The sequence below is a fragment of the Hirundo rustica genome, chromosome 2 (assembly GCF_015227805.2).
Source record: "Hirundo rustica isolate bHirRus1 chromosome 2, bHirRus1.pri.v3, whole genome shotgun sequence".
Taxonomy (NCBI): Eukaryota; Metazoa; Chordata; class Aves; order Passeriformes; family Hirundinidae; genus Hirundo; species Hirundo rustica.
Genome location: NC_053451.1, coordinates 112,997,364 through 113,012,138, shown reverse-complemented (window position 1 = coordinate 113,012,138; position 14,775 = coordinate 112,997,364). Strand labels below are relative to the sequence as shown.

Below are 14,775 nucleotides of genomic sequence, written 5' to 3'. Positions count from 1 at the left end.
GACCTTTTGTTTACCATTAGTTGAGGTAAGTGTATCTTGCTTTTATTTGGGTTTAAGACTACTTTAAAGGAGTAGCTTTTCAATTGCAGCATGGTTTCTCAAGATTACAATATTTATGACTGCATAAAATACATTGGTGGGAAAAAAAAAAAAAAAAAAAAAAAAGATTTGTAGAGTTTGTTATCAAGAGCTGAGACTTACACCTTTACAGAACTGCAAATACTGGCTTCCTAACTGCTAGTTGATAATTCTGCTGGCGAGAGCACTTCATTACGCTTTTCTTTAATCTCTACACCCTTCTGTCCAACTAGTAAGAACTAGCAAGAAAATCAGCTCTAACTGTGGTGTAACTGTTGTAACAGCATTAGATAAGCTGTGCTGATTCTTCATTACAACACCCTTCGTTTGAAGCTACAACACAAGAGGCGATTCTTTTTGTTCAAAAGGAGCTATCCGCATGCTCTGTGCCTGTAACACTTCACATTGATTACAAAAAACTTAACAATGCAACCACTAACATACCCCACTAAGGAGAAATTATGAGAAACTGCTTGATGCAGAACCTTCTGCATCAGTCAACTCTGATCGATAAGAAAGCTATCAATTTTGAAATTTAGATTTAATGCATTTTCAAGAAGCTAATGAGAAAGGAGCAACTTAAAATAAATACCATCATTAAAACTGCAAACTGTTACAATGATATATTATAAACTTGTCCTAAATAAACCTAGTGCTTCAAAAATTTACCAGTGAATTCGTATTACAAAATATGTGAAAATACAATAGAATACCACAAAACAACGTCCTTTTTTTTGGGGTCAACAATGACGCCAAGATGATTCAGTCTTAACTTTTAAAATTGTTAATAGAACATATTGTAATATATAAGTTGCAATTTGGTTGAAATCTAGAGAACATCCCCACCAAAACTCAAACTTCTTCATTCCTCCTCTAAAACTAGTGCCAAACTTCCTGCAAAGTTGGTATTTTCTTGAAGAGCTTTAAAATTTAGCCGTTACTTATTTTCTACTACTACATTTTGGCAGCAACTATTTATTGGTCTGTTATTGCAAAAAGTGCAATTTAACAATAAACCAGTCTGAAGGTCATTCTATGTCTTGAGGATACATACCATATATTTCTTTAAAAATAATCATACTTTTGTAAGCAATACTTTACAGTAGACACCTCAAATCTACCATAGATGTAAAACTTAAAACGAGAAAAATTTAGTCTCTAAATCTTTATACACATATTTATATTCGAGTTTCTATATATATTATATATATACACAAGCACAAGAGTATATATAAAATATATATAATCAGATTCAAAAAAGAACAAAAACTGGGCACTGTACATAAAATCTTTTTAAAACTCAAACAATAGAAAAACTTTAAACATTAAACAATTTTAATAAAAGTTTCTGTACAATGCTAAGCAGTTTTATTTACATATAGAAAATGTAATAGGAGTAGTGTTTGAAATTACAGAACTCCTTAAAATTTCAATGGCAGGTAATCTGGAAAAAATAACAGCATTCCATTCACAAATATTTTCAAGCAATAAATATGTATTTATAAATAGTGTAAATTTACATCAAGATTAGAAACAAAAATCACAAATCTGAAGTTTATTCCTTAGTCTATGTGCAACCCATTTATCTTTGTGACTTGGCTGTTAATTGTTTTAAATTTTATTTAGGAACCAAAAGTGTAACCGTCATGGTTTCAAAACAAGACAGAAAAACATAAAAGCAGTAAAAAATTTATATCACCTAACTCTTCACATAAAAAAAAAAAAAAAAAGGAAAGAAAAAAAATAAAAAAAAAAAAATAAAAAAAAAAAAAAAAGAAAAAAAAAGTTGCCCAAAGAATGACTTTTAATTTCTAACTACCTTACAAAGAAATGACCAGCTAAGCTAGTACTTTTTCCAAGGGAAATTCTGAAGGGGGAAAAATGGATGAAACCAACTCATCAGCCCAGAAACAGAGAAATACAAAAGAGGTGGTCTTCAAGTCAGTAGTCTGTATAATGTTGCCAGTTTTGTCAGATATATACAAAACATGGAATTATTTTTTTGAAGTACAGCTGGATGAGCTTTATTTGTTTTGAGTTCTGGAGTAGGAGGCAGTGCTCTCTCCTGTCCAGTTGGTTGACACTCCGCACTTGGAAGGTTGCATAGACACAGCTTTCAGCCAGCAGCCTTACGGGATAGCTACAAAAATCAGTGGTGCAGAACTGGGTCACTTCCTGAATATCAGAAAAGTTTTCATTTAATGTCCATGAAAAAATGTCAAGATGAGGAGGATGGCAATGGAGGAGCCTGAAAGAGAAAACATTAAATTACCTTTTCTACAAGGGTCAAAACTCTGTGTTTAACTAAGACCTGCACAAACTGTAACCATGAGAGTTTAAAAGTCACGCACACTATTTCTTTTTACACTTCAGGACTCTTTTGAGAGAACAGTGGCATTTTTTTCCACCTTCCTCAAACACAACATGTATTTTATGAACACTCTGCATTAGGATTTTGCCTGTACTGCAGACTGGAGTATGCTGTGGGGATGTCTGTGTTGATATGATGTGATGTGAGTAGCCACTGTGGCAGCAAAGGGCTCCTTGCAGCCTCGATACAGGTATCTCTTTATACACTCTAGAACAGGGATTCTCAACCTGTTTGCCAATGGGGAGATGGTCCATTTGTGGTTCTCCAAAGCCTTTGTGGGCTTCATTTTCCCTTTCCTCCTCTACCTGAGCAAAAACGTACCCTCCTGAAGTTAAGGTATCTGTGGAAAGGGTCTCATTATCTACATGGGGACAAAGTGTCTCAGGACTGAAGTGAGGTGTCTTGTTCCTGCCTGCTGTCAGGAGACACGTAACTGCTTCCCAGTATTGCACCTTGTGGCATTCCATCCAAGTACTGAGTCTTTGATGGCATTTTCTCCTCTTTTCCTGCTCATCAGTGGAACCCCTCCAAAAAGCCGCTCACAGTCTTTAAAGACACTTTAGATCACACCAGAGAACCCAGCTATGGAACTCTAACGCTGGCTCATCCCTGTGTTTGCTCCTGGTACTTTACCCCAGTTTCTCTTTGGCCTATTGCACCTTTGCCAACTGAGATTATCCTCATCCTGTGATCCACAACAAACCTTAACTCTCCTCCTACATCTGAGAGATGTCACTTCTGGGCTATGACTATTCCCAACTGACTGTGTATCCCCTCTGAGAGAAATGAATGGCACACCAACTTCACACAAGAACAATTATCAACGTCCCTCAGGGCCCCAGCCTTAGGCTTTGGTGGGGGAAGGAGCTACTCACAGGTTGAGAACCCTTGTTCTAGGGACAGTATCATCACTGTTACCTATATAATGTACAGGAACAGACAATTAAATACCCCTCCCTCCATCTCATCTCCATACAGGAACATTCTTCCCCCTTTCCACTCAACTGGATGAAGTATCTGAGAACAGGTGTTTATATGTTTTTCTATAACAGATAATATAACTTTGAAATTGCAGCATTTCACAGACTATAATGACAGTGACCTCCTAGAAGCGTGAACTGATGTTCAACCAACCCAGGCTCTGTGGGACTAATGAAGAGAATTAAATTCAGAGGACATGGTCCCACACTCTCGCCAGCCTCTACTGACAAACCTCGAGGCCTTAACTCATAAGGTCACAAATTGGCATGCTACCAATACATGAAGTTACTAAACACACGTTTTCTTCAGCACCTGGAAATGAATCAAAAGGCACAGCCCTTACTGGGCTGTCATATTAAATCCAACATGAAATCCCCGTAACACTTAGTCCAATGTTTGTCTCCTTCGACAGAAAGCCAAGGCTTATAAATAACATCCAGCATCGCTTTCATCGTGGTTACAAAAAAGCCATCTTTGCCTGGAACAATGAAACCTGGGTGAAATGTTAGGACAGTTGTGCTGACACAGTTCAAAGCAGGAGGCTGCCATATATAGCACAGAGCTACAATGGCAAAGAGGCTTTTTGCTTTAAATTGAAATGCAAAGGAGGCCCCAAGCCAAGAGAGAGAACTGTTTGAGAGCATCCACTTGCTAAGCAGAAGGACAGCGCTGATTTGGGAGGGGATGGCTGGGGAAGGGGAAGGAAGGGTCTGAGTGCATAGGATGCTCTGCTGCTATACTGACTTCATACCACAACCAATGTATTAGAGATGCTCTTGAACCTGGTGCTAGTTTCTCCAAGCTTCACTGTCCTGATTCTTCCCATCTCCATCTGATCCAGTTATGGTCTTCAGGTGATCTCTATTGGATTTTTAAAGCCACAACTTTATGAATTGTAACATCATACTTTTCCTGAAAACTCAGTGGTTATGCTCTGCAGTAAGTTACTGCAGTATTTCACACAATTCTGACTCTTCAGGTTTTGTTCTGCAAATATCACACACAACCCAAACCTCCATTTGAATCAGAAAGTCCACGGCACTCGTACAACGGAGCACCGAGACAGTCTACAACTGCTTTACAAATAATGTATTTATGCACCCACTTATTAATTTGACTTACTAATGTAAATTGATCATAGACTTGCATCAAGTCCTCCATTTTGTACTGTTCTAGCACCACAAAGTTTTCCAGGTTCGTGCTTATCTTTCGTGCACAGTCTTGGCAATGTACAACGTAGGTCTTTCGAGAATTGCTCTCACTAGTGACAAAAAGCAGATCAAAGACTTCCACCTATTAGACAGGAAACAGAAAGCCAAGCGTTACAATTTCATTTTTTAAAAAGTTAAAACCACGAAAGCTGTGTTTCCTTAAAGATTTACAACCTTGCCCTGTGCATGCAAAGAGAAAAATTAGATTTGTTCAGGGAAAATCTATTCTGCTAAGGCTCGGGCAGAAAAGTGAAGCAGTGTAAAACTGCTAATATTACACTTAGGATGTCTGCATGAACAGCACCATGGGAAAGCTTTGGGTCAATACTGACAAACCAGGATTCATTTGCTGAACAGGGGTTACTCAGTAAGGTGGAGATTTCAAACAATTACACTTATCTTTCCTTTTGACTGTCTGCTAAAGAAATTTGTTATTTATTTCCTTACTACTGAGCCACATGCTCATCCTGTCCAAGAGGCTCTGTTTGAGGATAACTAGAAACTGATTTTCAGGGGGTAGGAAAATGTTACTTTCTTTTAAGCTTCAGGAAAACTATTATCCAGGTACTTTAAAGCAACTATTAAAAATAAGTAGAATGAAAAAAATTCAGCAAAAAGCTGTGTCCTGCAGAAAAAAAGGACTTAAGTTCTCTCTCTTTTGGGTGTGTTGTTGACTTCTGAAATGGAGATATAACTTCAAAATGAAGCTCAGCGGATCAAATTTTATGCAGAAGGGATAACAACATTTTATAATAACTGAGAATTGAAAATCGACCTAGTGAAAAACAATGTTGTGGAAGTACTGCGGGAGAGCCTTCAGCAAAATCCAGCCCATGTCTGGAAAAACATCTGGACGAGCTCCTGGAAGGCAGTACTGCATCACACAGATGCACTTACAGCACAGAGCAGATGCTGCAGCTTAAAAGGAAAATTTAAACATCATCAACTGCAAAAGACAGGGCCAAATTTAAATAAATATTACAAGAGTAGATGACCCAACACGTTTTACTGACCTCACAAATGCTACAGTAATGAGCTGGCTCGTCCTTTGCTCGTCCATGCCAGACAATCTCCTTTCCTGCAGCAATCAGAGCTTCCCTCAGTGTCTGACACTGTTTGAGAGTTCTTAACAGGCAGTACCTGCAAACAAAAGCAGTTGTGTGTTCAGTTCAACACTAACCATACAGCAAAACTCAAGAAAGCTTCAGTTTCTTCCAAGACCCTGTACTTGGAGCTTGCTCTTCCTCTGGGATTGCAGAAACAGCTGCCTAGAAAGAATCACTGGACTCATGGCTTAGGGAAAAGTCAGACCTTGTGCTTATGGACCTCTTTCAGGACTGCCCCTTGCCCTGCGAACAGGCTGTACCTTTAATTTTTGACTGAAACACATGAATGCTCTACTAAGCACAATAGAACAACGTGTTTTCAAAAGCAATCCTCCTATTTTATTCTGAACCATATATTTTTCACCAAAAAGTTACCTTGAACTGCCAAATTCAGCATAGCTGTTTACATTTTGTGTGACTATAGCCTGATCCAAGGGATTCTTTTAACATCCCCAAACTCCTGTTACTTTCTTAGCACAACTAAATTTTATCATCTCAAGTTCTGCCAGGAATCACTTTACACACAGTGGAAACAGAATCTATGAACATGTATCTTCTACCATGCAAAAGAAAAAAGAACAGACAGGTTGGTATTAGGAGGAGGAAAAAAAAAATCAACACAAAAAATAATTCTGGCACTTATTTTACAAGTGAAGAGAAGAGCTGTTCAAATGTCAAATTAAACCCCACCATTTTCTGTCATACCCCCTGTAAAGGCAAAAAAACCCTGAATAATTTTATATCACAATTTTACACAGTTCTCTTCCTTACAAGAAAATGTAACTCGTTTTCTAGCATTTTATAAACTACGTATGTTCTTCAAAAAAAGCTGGCAAAATAGGTCGCCAAATTTCTAAATTACAGTGTTATTTACAATAATTTTAGCTCTCAGCTACCCTATTTATTTCAGCTGCAGCCTTTGCTGCCTTCAATTTTCTCCTCCACAGGGTGGTTACGTTACATGCTCATTAGATGCAGAAGGAAGATTCAAAAAAAATTAATGGTAAAAACAAACACTGGACAGAAAACAAAGTGCTCAAGAGTTCTATCAAATGTTTTCAACTTGATCCTTCTCCCATTTTAAAGCCTGAAACATGCAATACATACATTCTCAGTTTTAAAAAACCACCACGTTTCTTTCATGTGTTTCCAAGCAGTTAATAGAATCTCAGGATTCTGAAACGCTCTGCTTTTGTTTTACACTCATACTGTTCATCTTCACTATGGCTTCACTAACACCCTCACTGCAGGATAACACAAAACTGAATGTGTGTTTCTGTTAAACATCTTATTTTCATGTACCCAATTTCAAGAAAATTACATAGCTCAATAGGCTGTAACTCCTTCAACATTTTTGGACTTTGGTGTAAATGTGAGTTATGATCTTAAGGCCAACCTTAGGTGATAAATTAATTATTAATTCATTTGAGTTGGGTTATCGTGCTCCTGACATGCTCAGGAATTTTGGAAAACCATTCATTTATGCACTACAGCCTGATTATTTAAAATAAACTTAAAAGCTACCATTCTTCTCTTCTGCTGTTAGCTGGGAAAGTCTTTGGGCACCCCAAAGAGTAACTGCAAGCACACCTGCACACCTGCCACCATTGTTCTCCACTCTTCACTTCCAGAGACTTTTCAAAGTGTTATTTTCAAAGCCTTTACAGCTGTGAACAAAGAACTGCCCAGAATGTAACCCACTAACCCTGCCACAATGTTTGCCAAATTTGCAAACAAAGTAGAGAGCAATAGCTTGAAGGTGAACTCCCCCTCCTTGGATAAAATTCAGGTCCTAGTAATAGCACTTGAAAACGTAGATATTAACTATTTCATGTGTTTAAATATGAGAGAAAGGATACCAACTATCACTGTGAATATGAACCACAACTTCCTGAAGTTTGAGAGGCCTTAAGAAAGCCGAAAAGGTTCCTAGCAAAGTGACTGTGCGAGTTCAATGGGGTCAGCTTTTAGTATTGCAGGCCTGCTTTTATTCTGGTACAGTAAGAATTCAACGGGAAGAAAATCTAGACCATCCCCCTCTCAAATTCCCTGCAAGTATGGCATAAAGATATGAGTAAACCATGTCCAGTCAAATTCAAATATTCAACATAAGAGGATTAAAAATGGCCATAATCCTGATTATTTCTAGAATGGCAGTGATAAATCCATTTGAATATTTGGATATTCAGTAAAACTTCTCAAAAGTGCACAGACCATCCCAATGGCAATGCAGAAACGACCTCTTTGTACCTTCCAGTAATACGTTTTCCCTGGTACTGAAAAGTATTTTACCTAACTTCATGATTTTGTGCAAAATAATTTCTCTCATGTCATGTTCTTCTACATTTCTGAAACTATTTCTGTAATAGAACTTAGTATTTCAGTTACTTTGGAATTAATTTTTTAAGCCTTTATTACTATGTTCGCTCTACCTCTAAAATTCTTCTCTTCCTCAGATGCATTTTTAAAAGTTCTCCTGGCTTCCATCTAAGAGGTTTGCAGTTAATTTTTCTTTTCGTGAGGGCTGTCCTCCCTCAGCCAAGTTTTAAATAATTTTTTTCTGCTGTGCTCCTGCTCATGCTTCTACTGTTAAAATCAAATCTTCAAAAAACATCTCACAAGAAAGTTTCAGATTTTGCTCTTTGACTTTTATCTTGCAAGACAGCACTGAACTGCACATTAACTAAAAATATAATGAGGTATCAGACTTCTTCCAAAAGCAAAGTTTCCTTCTTCTATTCCTTTTTCCCTTCTCCTACTCCATTTCTTTTCATCACTAAACTGGTTCCCGATATTTATATCTATGCTCAAATTTTAGTTTATTGCCTCTGCAGTGGTTACTTTCACATAACCCACTAAGACGTATTTGTATTCATCTTTACAATTTAATTAGAAGCTACTTTTTGTCATTTTCCAAGAGCTGATCTTTTGTGCTATGCTGATACCTAAGAAATCCCAGAGACAGAAGTCAAAACTATCTAAACACTTTATGTATATTTGATATGCAATTTTATACAGACCTGCGCTCAGCAAAAAGATGCCAGCTGTGTCACTTATTTTTATTTCCTGATGACAATGAAGCCAGCCATCCAAGATGAAATTCAACCATCCAACCAGCTCTATCAAAAATTACTATTTTTTCCCAGCATTTTTATACACATGCATACATTCCCATATACTGAACTGACAAATGTCTCCATTTTGGACATAGAAAATCCAGGTGCTGTGGACAACAGCCGCTTGCCTGATGGTTCTTCCTGAAGACAAGGAATCCATAGGAAAATTATGCAACTGCTCCCCTATCTTAAGGACATTCAGGAAGGTTTCTGCAGTGTGTTTACAAAGCCAAGGTCAGACACCAGGCTGTGCTGATAGGGACTTCTAGGAACTGCTATTCCAAAACTACAGGAGTGACCACAACAAAATGTTCTCAGGCTGCTGCTATTGGACATTACAAACCAGAGGTGATCATCCCCTCTTCTCCCCTCTGCACCCACAGCAGGAACTTGAGTTTTGGCTGACAACTAACCTGGATGGCGGAGGCTTATTCCAAGTAAACTGGAAATGGTTTCAGTAGAATGGAAAAAGCCAATGCATGCACACCCAAAATTTCTATCTGCTCCCTCAGCATCTCTGTTTATTTGTAATGTACACCTACAGTTTGAGTCTCTTGCTAGAAAAAGCTGGGCTGCTCTCAGCCATCAAGACAACAACAAATTACCATTTTGTCCTCTGTGTTTCTTCCTAATGTTTCAAGCAATTCTCTTGGAGAAGGATGCTGTGCTCTGTCACGTTCTTCTCCTTTTAAACCCAAATCATGGCAAATGCAAAATACAAGTGGCCAAAATACCAGAATCATGTCTTTTCAAGAACATTCCAGAACTGCTATGAGCTTGACAATAGATGTCTGCTGGGCTTGATATGTATTTTACATAAATAAAGATAAAAGCAAAGCTTGTGGATTTGGTATTTTTAAATGGACTTTTTGGCTCTCTCCCTCCCACACTCTCCTGCATTTTCCCCTCATTTTCTCATTTCTAAACACTCAGTTTCTCTTGTGACAGCTGGCATTAGGAATATGAGCACTAATTGTTTAATTAAAGGGGCAGGACTGCCAGGCCTTCAGCAAATACTTTATTTACCCTCAGTATCAGTTCCTAGATTTTAGGGAAGTATTCACACACAAATGGTACCCTATAATCAAGCTTTAGTGTGACTACAAACCTCCCTGTTGTCAACTTCCAACATTCTCAGTTCTTACAAATTTAACATTTCCCCAGTTCCACCATTCTGCAACAGATGTTCAAGACTAAATTAAATTCCTACTGTAAAAAGGTGTCGCACTCAGATGTCACCAGTAAATCCCACTGGGGGAAATAAAGACACTTTTTTTCTTTGCCCTTTTTCTCACAAGTTAACTCCCGCATTTTTTAAATCCCATTTCAAGGCAAATAGCAGAAGGATTCAATGCTTGTTGATCCAGTATGTTGGTAAGACTAAGAAGGGCTCAGAAGTGCTTTGGGAGACTCAGGCAAAGCAGAGTGTGTGCTACGATTCTCATGATGAGTAATTTGCTTTGGAATTCATTCCCCCACTTGAAGACAAACCTATGTTATATGCTGAAATGTTCATTCACTCCCCAGCCTCAGTATGGTGCTGCAATATGATTTACATTTCTTGAAGTTGCACCCTTTAAAGAAAATCACTACAGATGCTTGAAGCCTGGAATATTCCTGCTTTTTGGAATATGTGTTATGAGAAATGTCACTAAACTCAATTATCATTTTACACATCAATCAATTCATTGTTCAGAAGAGCAAAAGGGAAGGAGACTCTCAAGTTCCTACTTGCCTTTATTTAAAAGATTTATACCGAATCTCCAAGTGACAGCATGAGAACACTAACTACAAATTCTAGAAATGTAGAATTTAACTTTGCTGTAAAAATGACTATATATACCGATTTTAATATTTGGGTTGATGACCTAATTTTCCTATTTCTGGTGATACATACTCTGAACAGCTGCTGTGATCAAAGCCAACTTTCAGTAAACTGCTGAATTAAGTCTACAGCACATTTAACTAAAAAATTACTTAGATGATTCTAAAGCTATGCCACAATAACATCACATAAAACATAATAAAATTAGGGATACCTATAAATGTTGTGTTTGAAAAACAGAACCTAAAGTAATTTTGGTTTGGTTCCCAGGAACAAGGAAGTCTCGCAAAGAGCTATTTATAAATCAACCACTGGTTTATGTGTGAAGAGGAAAAGGGCACAGTAAATCTTCAAATGAACAAAACTTACTTTATCATTTCGAAAAGCTTTGGATCTGAGACCTTGATATTCCGAGCCATATTCCATGAAAGGTGAACCATGGGCACTATGGACTTCACGCTCTGCAGCTTATTCCACTCGTACCGTTCCACTGCCAACTTGTACTGACAGGCTGCACAAACACACAGTCACAGAAACAATCGGTCAGCTTGAGGAACAATTACCAACCAAGATCACTCTGTTTATAATAATAATTTATATCTTTTACAGCTAAACTTCATTCACAATGAGCCATTCGTTCCAACTACATTTCTGTTCTTCAAAATGTCTTTTACAAAGTGTATTTATGGGGCTGAAAGAACACAATACCACAGCAACAACAAACACCTGTGAAGACAAGTTACTGAAAAGTGTTCCATTTCTTTGCTGAACACGGAGCAGTGTTTCAAAAATGGTTAATTAATAAATTTTCAAATATTCCAGATTAAAAAAAAATCCATGTTTGAAATGTCTGCATCTAACTCTCTTCACAATTTATCATGATTCTACACTGCTGTGGTATATAATCTCTTCTTGAGAGAAGAAGTGAGTCAGACTTTTTCATTAAGCAGCCTACTCACTCCACCCTTCTTTTAAAAATGTTTTACAAAACTTACTGTGACTGAACATGAGAGGTCTATCAGTCAATCACACAATCCCAGAGATACACTCTTTACTGCACCATATAAAAACACATTTTAAACTACTTAAGAAAACAGAAGTTTTTTTGGAAGTACACTCTCTTCAAACACTTGACAGACTCTTGTTATAGCTGCGGAATTTCTTTCCACACGCACAGATAAAAATCCTTCCAAGACCATGGTTCAAAACTGAAGAATTCTAGAGCAGTAGGTCTGAGAAACCTAATGTCCCTTTATGACCTAAATTTTACAACTGTTTGCATTTCCTGATGCTCTCACTGCAGAGCTATTAGGTACCCACTGTCCCACCAATATTAGAGAACAAGTTCTTAAATCTGTAGGAAACCCATAGTGCAGTTTGCTGGGTAGAACAAAATTGGGAGAAGAAGTTAAGAAATGGCCTAAGAAGACAGTACATAAATCAATACACACATTCTACTTCTACAACCCCCTTCAAAGCATGAGTGCCAAGACTATGTTCTTGCTGCTTTCTCTTCCTCTTACAGTGGAATTATTTAAAGCTTTAACACATCATATCTTAAAAACACAGCACATTGGTTTTTTTTTCATCTAGTAAAGCGTGGCTAATTAGTAAGAACTGGCAGGATCTGTGCCATGAGCAGTACAGTATTACCTACACACAGCTCAGCACAGGCACTGCTCACACATACCTGTGAGAGGGCCAACATTCCAAGCAATGTTGTTGCACCAGCCAATAGCCTGAACCCAGTGAACAGTGCCAGCATTTATCCACACCAAATCCCCTGGTCTTTGAATAAATCTATAAACTGGGACATTGGCTTCATACAAATCTTCCAAGTTTGGCCACCAAGATCCCATTAGGAAATTCATGTTGTTCCTGAAACAAGAGGAAAGACAAAGTCTTCAGAATTTATCAATGGACATTGCTAGTGGCAGACACTTCAATGCAATCCGTAAAAAATGACCATCACCATGAATTTTTTCTGCAGCTAACAAATAACCCACAAAGAGTAGCCAAAAGGAGAGTGTCATGTATAAAATTCCTGATCATAATTCCACATTTCACATCCTGCAATACATTAAAACACCTGCCCATGTGAAGTCAGTTTATAGCTTTGAGTTAAGTTCTCTTTTCCCAGTATTTTACTGATGCTGAAGCAGACCAACCCTTGGTCAGACCTCCTGTGGCACTGGTGGCCAATGCTGCCTTTTTAATCACTGACTGATCTTCTGTACAGACCACAGCAGCTCCCAAGGATGTTTTCTGTTCTGAACATGAACTCACACTGTCTGTGTGTGCATGTGCAGCTTGCCCACACATCAAGCAACCTCTTGGCAACATTTCAACTGTGATCCATGGGCCAGTGCTCTCAGCTGAGAAATCCTGATCAGCATGGAAAAACACCTCCATATGGATTTCTTAACTATGAACTCTTCTCCTATGGTTATGCAAAATCCAAACTCCTCTCCCATCTTTATCCCAGTATTATACTGCACCATGAGGGATTATTTGCAATGCACAGTTCACAAAGACAATCAAGTGCCTCTGTAGAGGCACTGTAGAAATTTTGTGAGGCTACCAAGCTCTCAGTTTCTCTGTCAGCCTCACAAGGACAGTGGCATAAGTAAAAAGGCCAGCTGTGTCAGAGACATGGCAATTCTATCGGTGGAAGTTACATTTTTGAGTTGGCTTATCTTTGTAAGGGTGGGTGAAATAAGAACAGCTGTCAGTAGACAGGCAGAAAATACAGAGACACTGAGATGAATCTGCAGAGCTCTGGAAAAGTTCTGAAGTCAAGAGCTTAATCCAATTTCAACTGGGTAAGAAAAAGCTTCTCCCATACAATCAAGCTCAGAGGCTCCTGTTTGAGTATTGGCATGATTAGGGAACACTACTGATGCTCCCTCTTTTTTAGTGTGTGCATGTAAAACAAGTATTGTTCTATTTGTTTTTAAAACCACTCTACACAAGCACAGCAGAGAAATTCTCATCTTAGAGCTGGCTGAGTAGTACCCCAATGCTGAGGGTATCCCAGCTTTTCCAAGGAGTTACAAATATATAAGTCTAAGCAATGCCTACCATGACACCTCCTGGGGTATGAGCAAATTAAGCTTTCACTCTAAATGCAACAAGGAAACAGGCCAAAATACCAGTGACTCTGTATTTATTTCTGACAAGAGAATTCTGCTTTTGCTTTTGTCACAGACAGCCCAAGTTTCCACATATTGTACAAATGTGGTATTTTGTATGAACTCTAGATTTTGCATTTTGACCTACTTGTATAAGACTTTTCTGACTAGATGGAAAACCCACAAAATAATGTTCCCTTAGAACACCTTCAGTAATTTCCATCTCAGGTCTGAGAAAGGCACAAGAAATTTGATAGAAGTAAGAGAAAAACAGCACATCCAGCTTACTTTTCACAGAAGTCATTCATGACACCCCAATAGCTTTCAGGGACAACAAACCATTCACAGTCACCTGGACCAATATTTATATTTACTGAGCAAAAGTTGTTATTTTCTTGATGACCTGAAATATAAGAGAAAAGAAAACACACTTTATGTAATGCCTTTCTACCAAAATAAAGCCATGAAATGCAAAGACACAATTACTGTATAAACTTACACCACAGTTTAAGTATTCTTATATATTTTATATGACACTTACAGACACTATTAATGTGCTTCACACAGTTAAACTACCAGTGACATGAGAATTCTGTTCTTGTTAGTTTGTGGAAAACAAAATTGGAACTACCAATCTTGGGGATCTGACCAATGTTTCAGCAGTTCCTCCCTCCTGTAGAAATAAATGCTTCAAAAGCTCAGATTTTGCATTTCATGCTGTCTCCTTACAGTCCTAGTGGGGTGCAAAACTTTGTGACTTCAGGCACTGAACAGACAAGGAGTACAAAAATCTTTCCAAAAGAGATTTCAAAATTCATGTAGAAATGTCCAGTATTTTATCTTCTTTAGACAGCTGGAAAACTGAGCCAAAATCCCTAATGGAATTTTCTGAAGATGTACTTCAGAAAAAAATAGACCCTGAAAATTTAGTCCAGATACCTCAAGTCCCAGTCCAG

The 14,775-nt window shown here is 37.9% G+C and overlaps 1 protein-coding gene across 12 annotated transcripts in view; it reads right to left on the bottom strand.

Annotated features, from left to right (window-relative positions):
* Window positions 1-1,838: 1,838 nt before the first annotated feature.
* Window positions 1,839-14,775, bottom strand: part of KDM6A (lysine demethylase 6A) — a 148,443-nt gene continuing 135,506 nt past the window's right edge. For 6 of the 12 annotated variants that reach the window (XM_058419560.1, XM_058419564.1, XM_058419563.1 and 3 more), the window contains 6 exons: window positions 14,108-14,222; window positions 12,379-12,566; window positions 11,058-11,199; window positions 5,655-5,781; window positions 4,553-4,723; window positions 1,839-4,291 (listed from right to left, as the gene is read on the bottom strand). In XM_058419560.1, coding sequence (XP_058275543.1) covers window positions 4,235-4,291; window positions 4,553-4,723; window positions 5,655-5,781; window positions 11,058-11,199; window positions 12,379-12,566; window positions 14,108-14,222 — 800 coding nt within the window. In that variant the 3' untranslated portion in view covers window positions 1,839-4,234. The other 6 variants (XM_058419562.1, XM_040088815.2, XM_040088837.2 and 3 more) reach the window with 3 other exon arrangements.